Raw genomic sequence first — 20468 nt, forward strand, 5'->3', positions numbered from 1 at the left:
TCCCTCTCTGAACCAGCACCGGACACGCGCCCAACATGGAACGAATGAGCACGCTTCCGACTATCAAGTGTTCATCCTGCGCGGTGGACATTGACATCCTCCATTTAGCCGACCATGTCTGCGCTGCAGCACCCCCAGCGGGTGAGTACGCCACGAATGCACACTATAACACACACTGATCAGTTGCAGCAACGCCCGCTCCTGAGCCAATGTCGCCCACCTCGACCATCTCTATGGGTTCCCCGCCCTCTATACTGTCGCCCAAGATGAACCGCGCAGCAACCTTTGGCGGTCCCACGTTCAGCAACCGGTCGGAACGTCCAGCGCAATCGGGTCGCATGCCTCCCCCGCCCAGAATCGATTCAAATGCAGCGAGTAAGCAGTCAAAAGGGTAAACCAACTTGAGTAGTAGACATTGTGCTGACCTGCTTAGACAAACCATTCCGGCCGCTGGAACCATCGCCAATGAGCAACCAAGTTGACTACAAGAGTCGATCCCCGGGTCTGGCGCCGCCAAAGTCTCCTTTCAAGATGAACCGCAGTGTGACAACTCCGGTTGGGCGACCCATGGCACCCCCATCGCCCGATTACAGTTCCAATCTGGACTGCGCTTTTCCTCGATTCCCCTCCAAGAACGGCACCCCTAAGAGTGCCAAACCTCAACCACGAGAACGCCTGGAACCCTACCAGCAAAACTATGCTCAACCGAGCCCTCTATTCGCACCCCTCAGCCCCCGGTTTGATGGTGGAGAGAACATCACCAAGCGCATGAACAGCATTGCACCAGGACCCTTCGATGGAACGGCAGATCGAAGGCCGAGTACATCAAGCGCAGCAAGACCATTCGCGGAAGAAGGGCCGGCGCTTGGGCATAGAAGGATGGGCACAAACGGCAGTATCGCCAGTAATAAGAGCGTATCGAAACAGCGTACTTCCACAACATCGAATGCGTCGCGGAGTTCAGCACACTCCAATCGCAGCATAGGTCTTCCTGCTCGCCCGAAGCCGGGCATGGGTGGAGCCAATGCGCTGCCACCACTGCCATCCACGTCGGAACAGGCTGAAGGTATTGATGCATTTCTAGACCGCTTGCAGAAGGAATCTACCAAGCCTTCCAGAGCTTCTCAAGAAAACCTTGCAAGGTCAATTCCGTCACGACCAAACAGCAGAGAGCGGAAAGAACCCCCACCAAGACCTAGGAGGCCTTCAGAAAAAGATCTACCGCCAGCAGACATGACCGATCTGGACCCCCCGGAGTTCATGTCTCTCTCAAACAACATGTTCCCTTCTCGCGGCTCAAGCCGAAGTGGCTCGGAAAGCGACATGCCACGAGGCCTTGCGCCAACGCATTCCTTACGTCCACCGCCACTAGCAGCTTCTGGACTCGGTGATGCGCCTATGAACGCACTGCACACCCCTTCGGACTCTGGCTTCTCGGACGATTCGTACGCCAGCTCGGGCTACCGCAGCATGACAAGCTCCAGATCAAGCCCCCCAGAGTCCGAGGCAGCGCACTCACGCCAGACTTCCAAGATCAGTCGTCCTGACAACATTGTCGAGGAGAATGTTGAGAGAAGCGCAAGCCCGGAGTCCTACGCCGAAGCACGGCCTGTTCGAGCGCCAAAGAGTTACATGCGGCCCGATGGAGCGGAGCCGTACCCAAGGTCGCTTTCACCGGGATATCGCCAGGACACGTTTCCGCCTGGAGGATATGCGAAATACCCTGAGTCGCCAATGGACCCCGCCATACAGATGGGCGCGTCAACACCGCGTGACACATTCGAAAGAGAGCCGGCAACACCCCAGGACCCGGCGCAAGTCAATGTAAGCCCGCCAAGACGCATGGCCGAGCCTGAACCCCAGCAACAAGACGTGCGCCGGCCTAAGGCTGCTAGCAAAGGCAATTGTCGTGGGTGCTCAGAGCCAATTGTTGGAAAGTCCGTGAAGGACTCCTCTGGCCGCCTTACGGGACGCTACCACAAGCATTGCTTCACGTGCAGAACGTGCGCCGATCCCTTTCCAACAGCGGAGTTTTACGTCTTCGAGAACTCGCCATATTGCGAACAGCACTACCACAAGCTCAACGGATCTTTGTGCAATGCCTGCAACCGGGGCATCGAAGGCCAATATCTCGAAACCGATTTGCGCCAGAAGTTTCACCCAAGATGTTTCACGTGCACGACCTGCCGCATCGTCCTCCGCGACGGCTACTTTGAAGTCGCTGGCCGGCGATACTGTGATCGACATGCGCAAAGCGCCGCAGCACCTCCGAGAAGTAACCTAGGCCCGGGCAATTATAGACCGCGAAACCTCCAGAAGCGCGGTACAAGGCTCATGATGATGGCGTGAACCATGCACCTCTCGCATAACCGTTGTCGTTGCTTCTTCTTGCTCATATTTTGCTTTTCATTTGTCACGTCCTTTAGCGATCTGGTTTTTGTTTGGGCCTTTTGCATGAATATTCACCCTCTTCATTCTTTCTGATACCCGGCCAGTCCGCTGTTACTTTACCATATGTTCTGCGTTATACCCCTTACTCTATACATTCGCTACATCTTATAATTGTCTTTTGTATCGATGTTGGATGGTGGTCAAGCACCGACTTTTGGGGTTGCTTTGGGTGGTGCTCGATATACCACCTTTTGTTGGAAGGTTTCAGTCGCTGGAAGACTGTTCTTACTTTGTTAATAACGAGGTCCGACTGCACGTGTACATATATGTAACATACCTAATGTTTACTGCTCACCATGGTGAGCTTATCAATATCGATTGAAGAATCATTTTGCGTTGCCTAGTTGGGTGATTCCTTGTCATTCCCGCGATGCACACAGCTAAACACTCAAGGTATCCACATTGAGTGATTGGGCGTTCCCGCAAACGTGGTCAGGCTTGGAAGAAGCGGCGAACCATCAGTCAGCATCAATCAAGGCTATTCCAATATCTGGATATCCATGGTAGAACTAGAGTCGGGTGTTTGGTCCACCGATCGCAAGTGCTATAACGGTATCGCCTTCAAGAATCGCCCGCTATCGCAATCTCGCCATTCTCTATCCTGTTCACGGCACCATCAATACCCTAAACGCCATTGCCCTTGAAGAGCACAAAATCATGAAGATTGAATCAGTTAGAGAGGTATATAAACCATGTCCGCTATGCGCTCCATTGATTCATACATAACTACCACTGCAACTTCTACCACCACCCAGCTACAGCATCCACTACAATACTAGCAACAGCACCCTACAACTTATTCAAGCAATAACCATCAGTTACACAAACACCATGTGCGACATCGACCAACCTCTGTTCAGTGAACAGACTCCTCGTCTTCCGAACTCAAGCAAGGGTCCCGAGCCCAACCCTCCTGACACCCCACCTCCAACACCTCCGGGCGGATATAAATGTGTAAATACCCATGATGTAAAAACACATACATCACATAGAAGCTGACATTCGTACAAGAACCTTGGTCCGGAGCCTCCAAGGCCTCTGGAGCCACGTTCCGGTCTTCCCACATCGCCCTACAGGCAACGAGAAGACTTTGTGCTTCCAGAGCCGTCTGTAAGGATCTCATTCCGGGAGCCTGATCAGCAAGTGAACTGACTGTTGTCTCAAGGACGCTAAGACTGGTTACACACCTCCTTCCTCGCCAGCACCGCCGCCTAATACGCCAGAAAAAAGACGAGGAGATCTTCCTCTACCAGAGCCCTCTGTGAGTACTATCTTTCGAGAATCTAATCCTGTAGTTGAGCTGACCGTTTTGTCAAGGACGCTAAAACTGGCACCACACCACCACCGAGGCCCAAGACTCCACCAAACACACCCAAGAAGTATTCCGCGGATTACAGTTTCAACACTCCCAATTCATCTTCGGGCATGATCTATGTCATGGCTTGCGCTTAAATGTCGAAGACCAGTGTTCGATTGAGAACCATGAGTGAACGGAAGGGGAGAAAGGTCTAGCTATGGCTATGAACGGTGATTGCGCATGATGATCATTGGCAGCTCTGCAGTACATGCTTGGACTCTATAGCTCCCAATGATAAACTAAATCCTTGGACATATCAATGATTGCCATGCAACAATACCAACAGCTGATATCACCTGGACTCACTTCGTAGCAACGATCACCCACTGACTAGCTCTCATCCAGACTTCCTCACCAACCCTCTTCGTACCCTCTTGCTCCAAAATATGCTTCACCAGAAGCTCAACCGCCTCCTCCCATCTTTCCCCATCTGTCTCCGCCCACCCACCTATGCCACCCAGATACGCCCAGGATTTCTCTGCCCAGTCTCTCAAATCGCTAGTCTTTGCCCATGCCTCACTTTTCTCTACCCTCATGTTTGCTCGCGAGAAACCCGCCTCCAACATCACTTTCTGAATCTGCTGACCGTCTTTCCAAAGTATAGGTGGTGCTGGGTACGATTTCCCTGGACGAAGGGCTTGATGCACGAGTGCAAAGGGCGGGAGCCAGGTGACGTCTTCCCAGCAGTTTACTACTGCCGTGCCGCCGGGTTGGAGTGTGCGGTAGATTTCTTTGGCGCCGTCGAGACCGGCGGAGCTGGTGAAGAAGATGCCGATGTTGTTGATTGAGTGGGTGAAGTGGTCGTCTGGGAACGATAAACTTTCAGACCTCTGGTTTAGTACGTCGATGGGCCAGGAGTTCTTCTGCACGTCTGATTGGAGTGCGTCGAGGAAGACTTGGTCGATGTCTGTGGCGTGGATCTTGAGGCCTGAGGGTACTTTTGAGGACAGAATCAGCCGAGAGACTGTACCAGCTCCACAAGCGTTGTCGTGAATGATGGCATTCGGAGGTACGGGTGGAAGGAGCGAGAGGTTGTGTGCTGCGAACTGGGAAGTCACGGCACCACCTGTAGCCTCGTACACATCGACCTTGCGTTGGCCTTCAAGCAGGGCAGCGACTTGCCTTGGTTGATGTGGGGAACCGGAAGTCATAATGATAGCTTTTGAGGTTTTTGTCAATGTATGTTTGGGTGGGGTTTGATGTGCTGAGCATACAGCAAGACGGCTGCCTCTACGTCTTATGTAGTCATCTCTATAGCGCCAGAACGCCATGAAGCCTTGAAGATTACGGCATGCATACCGCGTCGGACGTCTATGAGACCGACGAGTCGAACTTAGTCATACTGCTCTGTTTTTACACATTTATAGGATACGCTAGATTGGCTGGTGGCGTTCAAGGCTGACATGCGTTGTGCTTACGCCCGGCTACACCATACTAACGGAAACGACTTTTCGCGAGAACTCGCCAGTGATCCAGGCGTTTCCAGAGCTGCAATCGACGTGGTAGTGTTGTGGTTCAGAGGTGATGTACGAGCGGACATGTGGAAGTAGCGCCCGGAGGAGGCTCGTCCGGACATGTCGGATCCGAAACGGTTTAGGCGCAAGTCCGCCGTCCTCCCGAGGTCCTCCTCTGCTTATCGCGAATAACGCGACTTTGGGGCACATGTCTCCGACCCCTCCTCCAGCGCACGAAAGCAACGTTTGACGCGTCGTGCCAACACTTACGTATCCCATCTCGCCTTCGTGGGTCGTTACCAATCGATATCGAGCTTGCGCGGTGCCGACTCACACGAGCGCGAACCTCCGTCTGCCCATCGCCCGGAGGCTCTGCCAGCAATGTCGGAAAGCCATACTCGCGCGCTGAGACATACAAAGATGGAGAGACTGGACAACACATGTGAGCTGGATATGTGGAAATATCCGCGCCTGCATGAGGAGGAGATTGTAGGCTGTAGATGACGCGTTGGCCTCCCAGCTGCGTCGAGACGCGACGCGGCCGGGCAAGCTTGCACCGTCATCACACGCTATCGATCTGATCAGATGAACTGTCATATATCGTACGCAGTGTGGTGTGGGGCAAAATATAGGCTCTAAACAGTTGCACACCTGGGAAAAAGAGACCCACGGCATGCTCATCGTGAGCGCAAGCACGCGGGGATAACTTGATTCATCTAGGGTCCTGCCTAGAAAGGCATCTACGTTGACACAAATCCCAAAAATCATCTTCTGTATGACACGATGCTGCGAGGAGCCTTATCGAGGTAACGTTCCGGTTATTGGACACCATGCCTTCTGACAGGCGCTGTGCGCCGTTGAGCACGAGTACAGACCTCTGTCTCTGGATGCCTTCTATATATCACATCATGGAAGACAGTTTCGTGCTGTATGCTCGAGCAATGCCAGACAACATGTTTTCATCACTTGTGGTTCTCCTCTCTTGTATAGGCAACGCCATTGCTCAACAAGCAGGGTAAGGCAACGAACTTGTCTTTCATAACCCATGTTGTACATTGCTCACTTTCTCTAGACCAGTCTACTCACCTTTGCGACCACCTTCCATCCCTCTTGCAGTCCGCTCCCCATACACTAGCGCTTGGAGCACCACCTCCGGCGGCAGTACGCTTAATAGTCGGAATGTCACCTTCTGGACTGGCGATCCCATAGGATGGAGTGGCATCATACGCGTAGACGGAACAGGGTATGAGTACATGGGAGACTCGCCCTCCGTACAAGGTCTCCAGAAAGCAACTCCACTTACCGTATCTTACGACCCCCACTACAGTAACTTTACATTCGACGCTGGACCTGTGCGAGTAGAGGCGCGGTTTTTCTCTCCTGTTCTACCAAAAGATCTTTGCAAGAGCAGTATTCCGCTCAGCTATATGGAAGTAGAGTTTGTCGCCACCGATGAGCTTTCGCATGATGTACAGCTCTACTCAGACATCGATTCTATTTGGCTTGGGGGCGGCAACGTATCATTCAACTGGACAATTGGCTGCCCTGGTGAGTCTTTCGGCGAAACTCAATGCCCGCCCAAGGGAACGGAGACCCCCGACACATTGTTTCATTGGTAAGTTGTTGAATCAAAGTATGTTCAGTATAAATTTAACCAGCTTCAAGGGAAGCGTTGATTACAGATGAGCTTTCCTGGTCCGATCGTGGCCATAAACAGGAACCGTACTGGGGCAGCCTACACTACGTCTCCTCTCCCGGCATGAGCACCAAATTCGATACTGCGAACGGTCTCGCAACCACTGTACGACGGCAGTTCGCCCAGGACGGCACAGTGGACAATTTTCTCCACCAGAACCAGTCTCGGGGACCACCAGGTGATCAAATGCCAGTGTTCGGTTTCTCGCATAGTTTTACGTCTAGTCAGTCCGGGTCAGCACTGTATACTGTCGGCACGACTCAAGAGCCTGCTGTAAACTACCGCACTGCTAGCGGGGACATCGAGCTCCAACCATGGTGGCTTACGAGCAACTGCTATTATAGTACCAACTACATGATTCGCAGGCATTACAAAGACTACGCAGCTACCGCAAAAGAGGCCAAACTGTGGACCATGAAGCTGCGAAATGATGTGGCATTCTACTATGCCGAGGAAAAAGTGACTGATACGCTTATCGATGTATCCTCGTTGTCGGAAGAGGAGTCGTACTACGCCATTGTCGCACTTTCTGCCCGCCAGATCTTGGCTGCAAACGTTATCACAGAATCCGCAGATAACACCACGGGTCCAACCATCTTTCAGAAAGAAATCTCATCAGACGGCAAAGTGAACACGGCCGATGTCATCTACCCTGCTTTACCTTTCTGGCTCTATGCAAACCCGGAGCTTCTCCGCTTACTGCTCAAGCCCGTCTTCGAGTTCCAAGAGTCCGGACTCTATCACGAACGATATGCCATGCACGATATCGGGCGCTTCTACCCAAACGCCATAGGATACTACAGCTCCACCGTTCCCGATGAAGAAGGGGAAGAAGCGATGCCCGTTGAAGAGAGCGCGAACATGGTTATTCTGGCAGCTTCATACTACTTGGCCACCAACGACACAGCATTCCTTGTAAGCCACTACGATATCCTCAAGCGGTGGTCGGAATACCTCGTAGAAAATTGCCCATACCCTGAGCATCAGACCACGACAGGCAAGTACTAAGCAGCACGTCAACACCAAGGAACGTTTGTACTAACGAACCTGAAGATGACTTCAACGAACCCATCGCCAACAACACTAACCTCGCAATAAAAGGCATCGTAGCCCTAAATTGCATGGGTGTCATTGCCCAAGCCAATGGCGACAGAGGCTATGGAGCAGGCAGATGGATACGCAACGCGTATTTCTACTATACCCTCTGGTCCGAATCAGCCATAGACCCCGCAACCAACCATACTCTTCTCGCTTACAACCTCCCCGACTCCTACAGCATCCTCTACAACATCTTCCCAGCCCTCCTCTTCAACCTGCGCGCAATCCCCAAATCTCTTTTCACCATGCAGTCGGACTTTTACCCGACTGTCGTCCAGAAGTATGGCGTTCCCCTCGATAACAGACGCCTGTGGACGAAGAGCGATTGGGAGATGTGGGCTGCGGCTACGAGTCGACCTGAGACGCGGGCTCTGTTTGTGAACTCGTTGGCGAAGTGGATCAATGAGACGAGTACGGATAAAGCGCTTTCCGATCACTTTATGACGACGGGTGATGGGGGCTATACTGATTACCCGTTTGTGGCAAGGCCAGTCGTTGGGGGGCATTTCGCGCTGCTGGCGATGGGTCTTTTTGGGAGACATGGGGTTCTAAATGGAGAGGATGAGTAAGCTAGCTGGGTAAGATTGCCAATGAGATGGTGGATAGGTCATGTCACGACATCACTGCACATGCTAGAGTTCACCCGGGATGATTTGAATGGTATCATGTTTCGTATTCATATCGCTTCGATGCGATCACCAGTTGCCTTCTCTACTTCCCATTTTCGCGCCATTCTCATATCATGCATTCGAACATCCCTTCATGTCCTTCTAGTGCTATCTCATCGCGCAAACTTTTAGCGGAAACTGAAATATAACGGATGGGAAGGATCGCTTGGGTACTTGTTGAGGTACCAGAGAGGGGGCCTAGTTGTGCGCCGCTAGCGATCACGCTCCTTGAGCTCCTCTGCAACAGCCTTTAGACCCTTCTCATGTTCCTTCTGGATCTGATCCCAGTACTGTGCCCAGATGCGAGACTGTGAATCGTCCTGACCAATACCGGCTTCGGTGCCCATTTGCTTGTTAAGCTGCATTGACACTTTGAGCACGCCCTTGGCGCCTTCGTGAATCTTCTCGATCTCCTGCTTGACAGCATTCTCTTTTGGCTTGACGGCAAGTACAGTGCGGAAGTTCTCGGCAAGAGAATCCAGACGCGAGCGGACCTGGTCCGGTGCAATGACCATAAGCTTGGTGAGCATGAGGTTGCACAGAACTCGGATGTCATGCTCGTCGGTAATACCAGCGACAATGCGATCGAAGAAGTCGGAGACCTCGATGGGTGACAGACGTGCAAAGGCCTTCTCAAGAAGAGCATAGAGGGTCTCGTATGCGCTCTTACGGATCTCTAAGCCATCATCGACCTTGAGCTTGAATGGACCCATTTGCACCTCGCGGATAAGCTCAGGCTTGATGACAGTCTCCTTCATGGCGAGTGGAAGCAGCTGGTCGAGCGCAGGGAGGATAATGTCAGGCTTGTTGTGCATGGCGGAGTTGAACGTCATAAGAGCAAGACGGCGATTCTCGAGATCAGGCTCGTTGAGCATCTGTACAAGCATAGGTACAACGATGGGGCGGAGGTATTCGTCGTAGGCTTCATCGGTATCGGTGAAGGTGTATCGTAGAGCAGAAATGACCATGGCGCGTAAGCTTTCCTTGCGGTCGTTCAAGAACGCCTAGATTATAAGTTAGCTGTTGAAAAAAAAAAGACTATGAGGGCTTACCTGAAGTTGAGGAAGGTACGTCTTCGGGTCAATGATAGTAAGCCTGCCAATGCACTCTGCACCGATCGCTTTGTTGTCTTCGAGCTGCGAAGCAACAACGAGGTTTTCCCACAGTGTTGACGTGTACGGGATGATCTCCGACTCCGTGTCGTCATGCTGAAGGACTTCCTTGATAGCGTGTAGGAACAGATACTGCGGTGAAGAAGGCTGTCCCATAGATGAAAGAATGACGGGAAGATATTTGCTGACACTTCCAGCACCGGCTCGGCCAAGCGCAACAGCGGCCGCAAGTGGTACGTTCTCGGACTTAGCAGAGAAGTACTTGATGAACAACTTGGGATCAATGGTAGATTGCGAACCAAGGCGCAATGCAGATTCTCCAAGCACTACCAGGGCAAGACACTTGCGCTTGTCGTCTTGTGCCGTCTCAAGCTCGGTGATGAACTGCTCAAGTTTTACGCCAACACTGTTGCCACCATATACAAGCAAGTTACCAATGACCTTGCCTACCACCTCTGGATGCCCAGATACACCGACTTGTTGTAGCAGTGCTTGCATCAAGGCCTTTCCGGCGCCTTGCTCTCCGATAGTGCGTACTAGCTGGAGGAGTGCATCCAACGGCGTTCCGCTTATCGAGCCTTGAGCAACTTGACAAAGGGCATCGTTGAGGCTGGGCGTCATGATGACTTGCGCGTCGTCCTTGACGAATGTAGCCAGGATGATAAGAGCCGGTCCCAGGAGGTGCAGATCGCTGGCGTTCAGCAGCGGAAGCAGCATCTCCACCACCTGCGCTTTTGTCTTGTTGTCGAGTTGGCTCCGTGATAGCGAATTCAATGAGAGAGTGCGTAGTGCGCTTAGGCTGGCACCGCGTAATACGCGACTGGCTTTCCGTAATTGTGCAGCGAGTTCCAGTGCGACATTCTGTACCCATTTGGCTGACAACTCATTTTGCGCCTTGGTGTGGGCAGCGACAGAATCAACAGCACGTACTGAAGCAAGCCTTGTCAATTCGTTCTTCAGGCGCTCTACCAGAAGTTCAAGTCCAGCCGTTCGCTTTGGCGAGGAGAGGAGGCCTTGTTCACCAGAGCTCCTACCAAGCAACAATCCAAGGACGTGAATAGCACTCCGTCGAACTTCCACGTCAGCGTCGTTCGCTGATATGCGGTTGACTAACGCATCGAACAATTGCTCTAGATGCTGCTGGTTCTCCGTTCCTGCTGTAGCAGCTCGGGGAGGTGTGAGGGCCTTGATGACCTGCTCTGTTGCTGCCAGAGCTTCGATAGACAACTTGCTGTACTTATCCTTGACCCCACGGAGGAGCGCGTCAATGATAGCCGCTACATATGGCTGGATAGATTTAGACGAGTGAGTATCGGCGATGGCTCCTATCAGCTGCAAAGCTTGAGTGCGTAAGGTGTTAGCGGTAGCGGAAGCACTACTTGTCGAACCGCCAGTAATCTTCGCAGCTTCTACAACAGGGTTGATCAGTTGGTTGAGGTACCCATCGAGCCCACCACGCTGAGTGATGACGATGTCCTTGATCAGAGAGATGGACGCCTGCTTGGTGGTAGGCGGGCATGATGACTGCTTCAGAAGCTGCGCAATGCCCTTGACAATTTCCGGGCTGATCTTAGCTAAGCTTGCGCGAGGGCCGACCGGAGGCGTGCCAGCTGGTGCGGGTGAAGCATAGCCCATTGACAAGGACGAACTACCCTGCAGATCAAACATGCTGGCATCGCTACCGCCGCGACGACGCTTCTTGCTAGGCGGTGGTGGCATTGTGCCACTCTGAGGAGTCTCGTCGGCGAACTTGACAGGCGAGGGTCCGTCACCCGACTTCTTGATCAAGTTGGATAGAGTGGCCAGGACCTCCAAGCGTACGTTGTCTTCCCGCTCTTTGAATCGTGTTATAAGCGCTGGCGCAACCCGGTCGTAGAGAGTTCCGTCGTCGAGAAGATCGCCGTTACTCCGCGTCGAGATCAAAGTGTAAAGCACCTTGGCCGCACACCTACGAACCTTCCAGCTTGCGTCCTCGTCGTCATCATAACCCGTCTCCTCTTCAAAGTCATCGCCCTCGAGCGCGTCTTCTTCGTCGCTTGGCATGTCATCGTCGTCCTCATCGTCGTCGTCTTGCGCCAGATTAGGGTCGTACTTGAGGTAGCGCGTCGCGGCTTCGATGGTTTCGTCGGTGTACATGCGCATGTCTTGCGGACAGGAGGCAAGGAAACCGTCCAAAGCAATAAGGGCGGCTTCGAGTACCTCGTCGATTTCGGGGTCGCGCTCACCCTCGTCGTCTGAGACATCCATCTCCTCGTCTTGCTCCTGTGTGCTCAAGGCGCTCAGGACAAAGGGCGCCAGCGTCTTTAGGTAAGGACCGAATTTACGCGGGATCGACCGGGCCATGGAGCCTAAGATGGTAATGTACAGCTTCCGCTTGCTGCGAGTGAGGTGGGGATCGCGCAGAAGTTCGATGACCTTTGAAAGGAAACTGCTCAGAAGCTGGTCTGAGAAGTAACCGGCCAGGACCGAGATGGCAGTGATGGACTTCTTCTTCATCATAGAGCTAGCCCGATCGTTCTCGAGAATGGCGAAGGTGATCTGCTGCAAAGCCTGGATTTCTACATCCTGCAGCATAGGACCAAAGCACTTGGCGACTTCGATGAGAACGTCGAGAGCGTTGCTGTCCGAGCCTTTCTCGAGGTCTGACTCCAACATGCCCTTGGGCGGTTGAGTCAGGCCCTGTTGTGCTGGTTGTATAACATTGTATCCGATCAGACGCGGTATCAGGACCCTGCTGATGGCGCTGTATGCATCTTGTACCGACTTGCTGCGCGCAGCACCGGTGGTAGGACGGGGAAGGGTTATAACGACTTCGCGGAGGGCCATAGCGGGTATAGACTGGTCGACCGTGTTGCCAGTGGGAAGCGTAGAGAGCTTGTCAATCATGACAGGCAGCGTCTTATCGCTGATCTTGTTGACGAAAGGGCCCAAACACTTGATGGCCTGGTTCTGGACCTCGCCGTTGGTGTCGACCAGTGTTGTGAGGAGACCCTCGACCGTCTTGGCCGAGACGACATCATCGTGGAGGAGGAGGCCGGGGTGAGCTATGAGGAGGATGTCGTGCAGGTCGCTCAGGGCCATGAAGCGGAAATCGGGGTCATCGTCGGCGAAGCGGGGGAGCAGCTGGGCGACATTATGGGAGGTGGGGTTAGGCGGGACCGAAGAGGGCGCCATGGCTGATGTTTAGAAGGCCTGCAGCACTTCGCGCGTCTGGTATCACAGATGTGAGCCCGCAGTCTGGGGCGCGTGTGGTGTGGCGGGGCAGCTTTGGCGGGGTTGACGGTGCTGTACAGCTTCAATGTCGCGGTGGGGAGCGGAAGGGAGGGAGAGAAGGGAAAAAGCTTGTGAGGGAGCTGCCGTTTTAGTATGCGAGGGAGGCACCAGTGGCCGGGTTGGAAGAGCTTTTGGACAATTGTTGCCTGCGTCGCTTTCAGAGCTCCAACCCGCGCACGGCCTCTGTGCAATTACAGGGTATCCAAGAGCTGCTCCAAACGCGTGAACACCTTATACAAGGGGAAACTAAACACCATAGAACCTACATCAAGATCAAGCTATGCAAAGTAGAGACCTGACGTCAACGTAGGCTCTATAGTGTTCAGCTGTTCCCTTGTATCAGGTGTGAGCAGATGGCATTGTTTTCACATAATCTCTTTCATTCACAAAGCATGATGAAACACTCTTACGCGAGCTCTACGGATAATGGTTTGATACTACGTGCACAATCTTTACGCGATGGCTCTGCAGCCTCGCGCAGGTTCGCGAGTGTTCGAGGTCGGGCACACGTGATGCAAGAACGCGGAGCTAGACCTCGGAAGCAGGGGCCACAATGTGACGTACCGATAATTCTGACTGACGTGATCTTTCTCTTGCGCGCATCCCAACTCCGAGTCTGCCATCAATTGCCCGTCGCGAGCTTCAATTCGTCTCTCTACAGCTTCACCATGTCTTTCATCAGGTCCTCTGCTCTCCGCGCTTCTTCATTGGCACGCGCAGCTCGCCCGGCGAGGTCTATCCGCGCTGCCGAGCTCCAGCCATGGCAACGAGCTGTCCAACGCCGAACCTACGCCAGCGGCCACGGTCCCGAGGGCGAGGCTAAGAGCAGCGACATCCCATGGTATGTCAATCCCATTTCGATTATACAGATGAGCGCGAATGCGGATATAGCATGTTACCGTTAGGAAGCACACAGCCCTCGAATTGAGTAGTTGGGCGTGTGGAGGTGCTATTCCGCTTTCGTAAAGCAGCCAAGCTGTGTACACATTGTGTTGATTTCTATGAAATACCTGATACTGACCGAGATATCCAGGATGGCCTCAGCCGTCGTCGGCACCGGTGTCGGTCTCTACATTGTCCTAACCCAAGACACGAACCACGGCGCTGAACACCACCCTCTTGGCGACCCACACGGCGAGGGAGGTGCCAAGAAGACTGGTACCGAATCTACCGTCGGAGAGGAGAACAAGGAGGATGAGCCCGAGGAGGAATCTAAGGACGAGTCTAAGGACGAATCCAAGGATGAGTCTGAGGAGAAGCCAAAGAGCGATCAGCAGAACCCGGAGAAGCCTACCAAGGAGAACAGCGAGGAGAAGGATAGCCAATCTCCTGACCAGTCCGACAAGGTCAGTGTATCAACATCCTCATTGCGCACAGGACGCTAACTAGTACAGCCCGACCCCCGCAAGGACGAGACCAAGAGCCAGAACGAGATGTCCGGCAAGCAAAAGGGACTCTCCAACGACAACACCCACCACACCTCGCAGATCTCCAAGCAGGAAGAGAAGAGCAAAAAGGGCGAGGGCGTTGCCGAAACCGCTAAGCTGCAAGGAACCGTCTCCACTGAGCGTCCAGGCGCGGAGAACAAGGAGGAGCGTGGAAAGGCCCAGCAGGACAAGGACGCATAGATCATACCCTTATCTCGTCCCGGCCCTCACTATCTCGATTCATATAATACCTTTACGGCGAGCGCGCATTCCGCCGCCCTTGTATAGTCCTGAATCAAACTTGTCACCACTTCAAACGTGACTTTTGTGTGTCCCACCTGCGAAGGTACATGTGGAGTTCCAAGCACAGTGTCTTTATCCACGTGCCCAGTGCTGTCATGGCATTGCAATCGTAGGACATGGCTCTATCGCGTTGAAACACGTGAACAATCCTAGACCCGCAGTTTCTGCGCCACCGGGCTGTGCTCGTTGTTCTTCAAACTGCGGCGTTTTCCAATTATGAGGAGCCTTTGTCCGGATGCAAGAGAAGGGCCATAAATGCGACCCAGGAACGGTGGCCGAAAACGCGTAGTGGAGGGGAGGGCCTCGTGATTGGTCTGCACGTTGGGGCCGAGCCACCCGTAAGCGCCGACCGACTCGCTCCACAACGTTGTCACACCTCACCTCCAACCTCAATTGGCCAAGCCCGCGCCTCACTGCAAGTCTAAAAAGAGAGCCATCTTACGGCGGGAGCTCTACGAATCTGCGTCCACTATGCTGCTCGCCTATGACATGAAGCATGGCCAAGAGCCAACCGGAGCGATAGGCGGCTCTGATGCAGGGCTGCCTTTCTTTGGACCTCGTACTTGTGCATGTACCTGACGTGCAGCCCTTTGACCTGATATCAGACCTCCTGGCCCCCGGCTTGAGCCCACCCATATTCCAGCTCACCTCCAACAGCTCATAACGACTGTGCCACCGGATGCTCCCGCTGACTCTACACTCTGAGTAAACACCGGTTTCATATACGACATAGTACACAACTCGTCTTCTCTGTTAGAAGCACCTCGTTGCAAGCGGATTTCCTTTGAAGACAATCGCGCATCATGGATCCTCGACAGCATGGACAGAACCAGCAGCTCCAGCCTCAAATGACTTCCCAGCAGCACAACAGGTTCTCATGGCAGCAACCTCTTGAGGATGATGCCCCAGCCTATACACAGCCGCAACAGCAACCACCACAGCATCAGCCTCAGCAGTACCAGCAACCTCAGCAATACCAGCAGCCGGCACAGCCTCAGCAACCTCAGCAGCCTCAACAACCCCAGCGGCCTCAGCAACCTCAAGTCAACACAGATTCATCACGGCACTTCTCGTATGCGCAGACACCCGCAGAGATGCGTGCTTTCGTATACACATCCTCGCCGAATGATCCGCCAATGCCACATTCCATGCCCATCTCCCTACCAACATCGCCAGTGGGATACACGCCGATCGACCCTCGCCCCCAATCGATGCTTGACGCGCAGCTCCCGATCATTCCGCCCCAATCGCAAACAGCTTACATGCCGCCGTCTTACGCGCATGACGTTAAACCCCCCGTCTCGCCCAACTCGCCTCAGCATGCTCCGCAAGCGCAACACTTTTCCCCGGTTTCGTCAATATCACAACCAGAACCTGTTCATCATATACCACAGGTTGAGACACAGCAGAGCAGGCACGCTCGGCAGATGAGCAACCTGTCGCCCATCAACACGAACATCCGGACGTATGCCATGCCGCCCATCCCTCCTACGCCGCCGTCGGGCACGCATCAAACCTCGCCGCTACCGCACAAGACACCAATGACCCCCATCTCCGCCAACTCGATGCACAAAGAACAGCCGCGAGATGTTCCAACCTCCCCCACGCTCCGAAACTCGCCGTATCCGAACGAGCCCTATTCACCACACGGTTTCTCGAACCAGAACAGCAACTTCCACGCCGTATTCTCCCCAGACGCCGCCCATGGCCCCAACGGCCTCGATTTTGCTGCACACCAGCCAGGCCAGATATCGCACCCAAACATGGAGCTAGAGAAATCACACGAATGGTCAAACGGCATCTGCGCATGCAGCCCCGACCCTTCAACCTGTCTTACAGGTCTGTTCTGCCCTTGCATCCTCTACGGCCGCACCTCGTACCGCCTGTCCCAGAAATCCGCGAAGAAAGATCCCACGGATATGCTCGGCCACAGCTCCACGAACGGACACTGCATGGTCATGGGCCTTTCCTGTGGACTGTGGTGGCTATTCCCTATGCTTCAACGGACACGTATTCGGCGCGCGTATAAACTTGGAGGCAGTTTTGGGAGCGATCTGCTCAAGGGATGTTGCTGCTGCTGCTGCGTTACTGTGCAGAATGAGAGGGAGGTCAAGCACAGAGAGGAGGTTAGTAGACGGTGGGCTGGGCCGGCGAGCACAGACGCTTATACGAGGACGGGAGGTATGGTGTACAAACCACAGCAATAGACATTGATGGCATAGGATTTGCGGTTGTAGCTACTTTCATTCAATGATACCCACGGTCCTTTTTCGCGTACTATAAGCATGCGCATTCGGTGAACGTAGTCCTTACATCGCCTTCACTCCTTCTCGACGCTCCGAAGCAAGAGTGCAAACCGTTCGCTCGGACTTTGTCTAGGTCCTCGCGGCTGAGGTCTGCGCAGGCCGTCATCTGACAGGTTTACGGGTGTGGCGGGGGATGTGGTGGAAGCCAAGGGTGAATGTTGGAGTGAGTGCTTTGAGGGTGTGACCAGAGTGCTGCTCTGCATCGGAGAAGATGCGGATTTACCTGAAAACGTAATGGAGGGCTGTGTGAAAGGAGCCGCAGGTTTGGCAGGCTGGCGCATCTTCTTTGATGAAACTGGGCTACTCGTGTCTTGTCTATCAGAGGTTGAATGCTTTCGCTTCAGCGAATCTTCTGCTCCACTAGGCTTCGTTACTGTCGGTGTGGGAATCGGCAAGACCTTGCGTAGGAGAAATGCTGGCATTTCGTAAGTGACAATATGGCCAGGTGCCTCGTTGATATCTGGGATCGGCTTGTCTCTCTGTGTTACGTATGCGGCCAAGTCCTGTACTTTCAGTTCGGTGACATCAAACGCTCTGAATTTGACCTTCCGCTCTAGCGGGGCGTGAGATGATTGGGCCGTTGTAGCCGTCTGCCGTGTGTTCACGAGAGTGAGGCCATACGGAGCCGTCCCAGGCAATGGCTCGTCCCATGCTGCAAGCATGCGAGAGAGCAGTATGGGGCCGACGTGGTTGAGGTACTTTTTCCAAAACATGTTGATTGGCGGACACGCTTTGAGGAACAAGTGTGTCTCACGAGGTGGATTATCATAGTCCATGTTCTCTCTAGCATGATTCCTGAGCCAGTCATCTGAGTGTACCTTGGGATGGTTGTAGAACTGCAGAAGCTCGTATCGTGGAAAGTTCGGGGGGACAGTGATTCCCGGCGCTGTCTTCTTGAAGAAGTTACTGAGAGTATTAGCGCCCCATTTGCTACACTCGTCTTGGTTTTGTCTGCTGCAGAGGCTGCGACCAAGACTCGCTTGAGCTGCTTTCAGGGCATTGTCAGCACCGCATTTCAGAAGGCCTCCTTCGTTGTAGTCGCCACCTGCAAGCATGGCGAACAGCACGCATCCCTGGCGATCTAGTCGGCATTTCTCCTTGAGCTTGTCAGCGTGGACCACTCTAACCCGCTTCTCGTCTCTCTTGGTTTCGGCATTATGCTGGGTCTTTTTGGACGTGTCTGTGCTTACTCGGTGGTCGCGGATCCAAAAGGTACATCCAAACATCAAGCAATCGGAGTCTGTTGACCATACAGCATCAACAAGACCAAGAGTTTGCAAGCGACAACACTCAGCTTCGGCTTCTCCAGGTGCCTCAATATGAGCCACTCCAAGCCCATCCAGGATCTCGTTCAAGAGCGCACGTTGTTTGCGATCTACCCGGCGTCCGGCATCCCGGCCACGTTTTGGTGGAACATCTGGTCCATCGCTCACGAACACGAGGCGGATGTTCAAGGGAAGGATCTTGCAAATACGATGAAAGATACCCCGTTCCAACGGGTTACAGCGCGGCTCATCTGTGTCAGGGAGTTAGTCATTGACTCTAACAGTAAGAAGAATGTCCAGGCTGTCTGACTCTTGCGCATCGCCTGGATCTGGGCTGGTGACACAGAATGGAATCTCCAGTCTGCTTCGTCGACCGCAATCTTCAACGGCCTTCCATATTCTGCATAGTGCTCTTCAGCAAGCTGTGCTATTGGTACAATCTCCTCGCATGCTTCGATTGACCGTCGTAAACTGGTGTAGAGGAGTCAACGTTATTAGTTGATCTAATCTCATGGGGAGCACATACCCCGGAATGCCCATAATGAAGTGGGTCAACCAACGCCCGCGAACGAAGTTAGTGCGGGACGAGCCCTTAGTGTCGCGCACGCGTCGCGTTTGGCGGGAGCAGCAATGCAACTAGCAATGCCAGTAGGATGCTTTTGTTTTTGAGCGGCTCCGTTCAAACTGCGTAATTGAGTATAATAGCAAGTTAGTGCTGCCTGGAGCGATTGTTGAGCGATATGACGCGGATTTTCGACGCGTAGGAGGTTATGGGCGCCGATGCGTCGCTCCGAAGCGAACCTGGCGATGAGATAGTCGATACTTCAGGACAAGGTATCCCGAATTTCTTGAAGAACTTTCAATGTATCCAACGGGTCAATCGATAGAGGGGTTAGATATAAGAAGAAAAGGGAGCTCGAGCCTGAAGTTCCTGCGACGGAAGCTACCATGTTCATCATGTCTCAAACGCGAAGACCCGAAGGTGCCGCACCAATCGTGCGTCCAGGAATTTATCCCGGTAGCGACCAAACGCGGTATCACGTGAGTAAGCGGTTGCGCAGATCTCTGGAAGCTTCAAGTCGTCGTCAGCTCTCATTACCGCTTCTAGAATATTAATGATGCCGTTCGCAAACTAAACGGGCCCATCACTGAAGCGATGGAGAGTCACAATCTCACGACAATACCAGAACGACGAGAATCTTGATCGATCATACCTAGGTGCCTAAGTAGGGTGTTAGCGTAGGTATCTTCGTGTTCTCTTGCTATCCAGGAGTTCTCACTCAAAACCAGTTTACTCGTTTCCGGGTACCTAGGTAGTTGATATCGAGATCGAGAAGCAGAACATTCCACAGGGGATTTATTTCAATCAACAACTGTTTATATTCTCAGGCATGTCCAAACCCCCTCGCATGACTGTCAACACACTCATGTTCCCCTCTGCTTTCCTTCCGTGAAGCCTACCGACTATCCCATCTTCCACCCTTGAAACCCTCGTCAGGAACAGCCCCGTTAGCCCTACAGGTGCCGCACATATCCGGATACCTGATGGTCCGCCGCACGCGACTGTACCGCGGACACTGCCTTGCATTGACATCGTCTTCGAGTCGGTGACAGCGTATAGTTCGCCTCATGGGGATATGCTCGTGGTTGCAGTCCTTGTACTGGGTCCACCTTTCTTCGCACATGTCGGGAGTAAAAGTTGATGAAGTCCTTGGGTAGAGATGATCTTGGGTATATGGCTTTGCGCACGATGACGTGGGTTTGGTGCTTCGGAGCAGAGAGATGCTTTTGGCAGTATGTCTGTATAGTGATTGTAGGCTTGTGCTTAGTAGTTTGAGAGAGTTGATAGCAGGAACGTCTTACTTTGCGTACTCGAAACTTCTTATATATCGAGGCGCCCAAGAGTCACAACTTTGCCAACGAGCTTTCTGTGTGTGTATCTTTGTGAACAGTCTGCCCTGTCCTGTCTGTTGGCAGTAATCGATACTCAGACGGCACTTCTTTCCAGAGATATGGTCGCAAACACGTAAACAGATGTTGGTGCTCATTAGCCAGTGA

General features: G+C 53.2%; 7 protein-coding genes across 7 annotated transcripts; 4 read left to right on the forward strand and 3 right to left on the reverse strand.

The window, feature by feature from the left end:
- Positions 1–35: 35 nt before the first annotated feature.
- On the forward strand, positions 36–2349 carry J4E88_000321 (uncharacterized protein; the record flags this gene model as incomplete). The annotated part of the gene is made up of 3 exons (XM_049394000.1): positions 36–141; positions 190–375; positions 434–2349. 3 exons carry the CDS (start codon positions 36–38, stop codon positions 2347–2349), a joined length of 2208 nt encoding a protein of 735 aa, XP_049259829.1.
- A 1761-nt stretch (positions 2350–4110) lies between these two features.
- Positions 4111–4959, reverse strand: J4E88_000322 (uncharacterized protein; the record flags this gene model as incomplete). Its single annotated transcript, XM_049394001.1, has 1 exon — positions 4111–4959. One exon carries the CDS (start codon positions 4957–4959, stop codon positions 4111–4113), a length of 849 nt encoding a protein of 282 aa, XP_049259830.1.
- A 1348-nt stretch (positions 4960–6307) lies between these two features.
- J4E88_000323 (uncharacterized protein) lies at positions 6308–7966 on the forward strand (the record flags this gene model as incomplete). The annotated part of the gene is made up of 3 exons (XM_049394002.1): positions 6308–6312; positions 6437–6877; positions 6928–7966. The coding sequence occupies 3 exons, from the start codon at positions 6308–6310 to the stop codon at positions 7964–7966; spliced, it is 1485 nt and encodes a 494-aa protein (XP_049259831.1).
- A 970-nt stretch (positions 7967–8936) lies between these two features.
- On the reverse strand, positions 8937–13010 carry J4E88_000324 (uncharacterized protein; the record flags this gene model as incomplete). Its single annotated transcript, XM_049394003.1, has 2 exons — positions 8937–9728; positions 9777–13010. 2 exons carry the CDS (start codon positions 13008–13010, stop codon positions 8937–8939), a joined length of 4026 nt encoding a protein of 1341 aa, XP_049259832.1.
- Positions 13011–13777: 767 nt separating this feature from the next.
- On the forward strand, positions 13778–14737 carry J4E88_000325 (uncharacterized protein; the record flags this gene model as incomplete). The annotated part of the gene is made up of 3 exons (XM_049394004.1): positions 13778–13950; positions 14143–14455; positions 14504–14737. 3 exons carry the CDS (start codon positions 13778–13780, stop codon positions 14735–14737), a joined length of 720 nt encoding a protein of 239 aa, XP_049259833.1.
- Positions 14738–16050: 1313 nt separating this feature from the next.
- On the forward strand, positions 16051–17046 carry J4E88_000326 (uncharacterized protein; the record flags this gene model as incomplete). The annotated part of the gene is made up of 1 exon (XM_049394005.1): positions 16051–17046. The coding sequence occupies one exon, from the start codon at positions 16051–16053 to the stop codon at positions 17044–17046; it is 996 nt and encodes a 331-aa protein (XP_049259834.1).
- A 113-nt stretch (positions 17047–17159) lies between these two features.
- On the reverse strand, positions 17160–18371 carry J4E88_000327 (uncharacterized protein; the record flags this gene model as incomplete). The annotated part of the gene is made up of 1 exon (XM_049394006.1): positions 17160–18371. The coding sequence occupies one exon, from the start codon at positions 18369–18371 to the stop codon at positions 17160–17162; it is 1212 nt and encodes a 403-aa protein (XP_049259835.1).
- Positions 18372–20468: the final 2097 nt, after the last annotated feature.

The sequence above is a fragment of the Alternaria novae-zelandiae genome (genome assembly GCF_023758075.1).
Source record: "Alternaria novae-zelandiae strain BMP 2774 chromosome Unknown scaffold_1, whole genome shotgun sequence".
Classification (NCBI taxonomy): domain Eukaryota; kingdom Fungi; phylum Ascomycota; class Dothideomycetes; order Pleosporales; family Pleosporaceae; genus Alternaria; species Alternaria novae-zelandiae.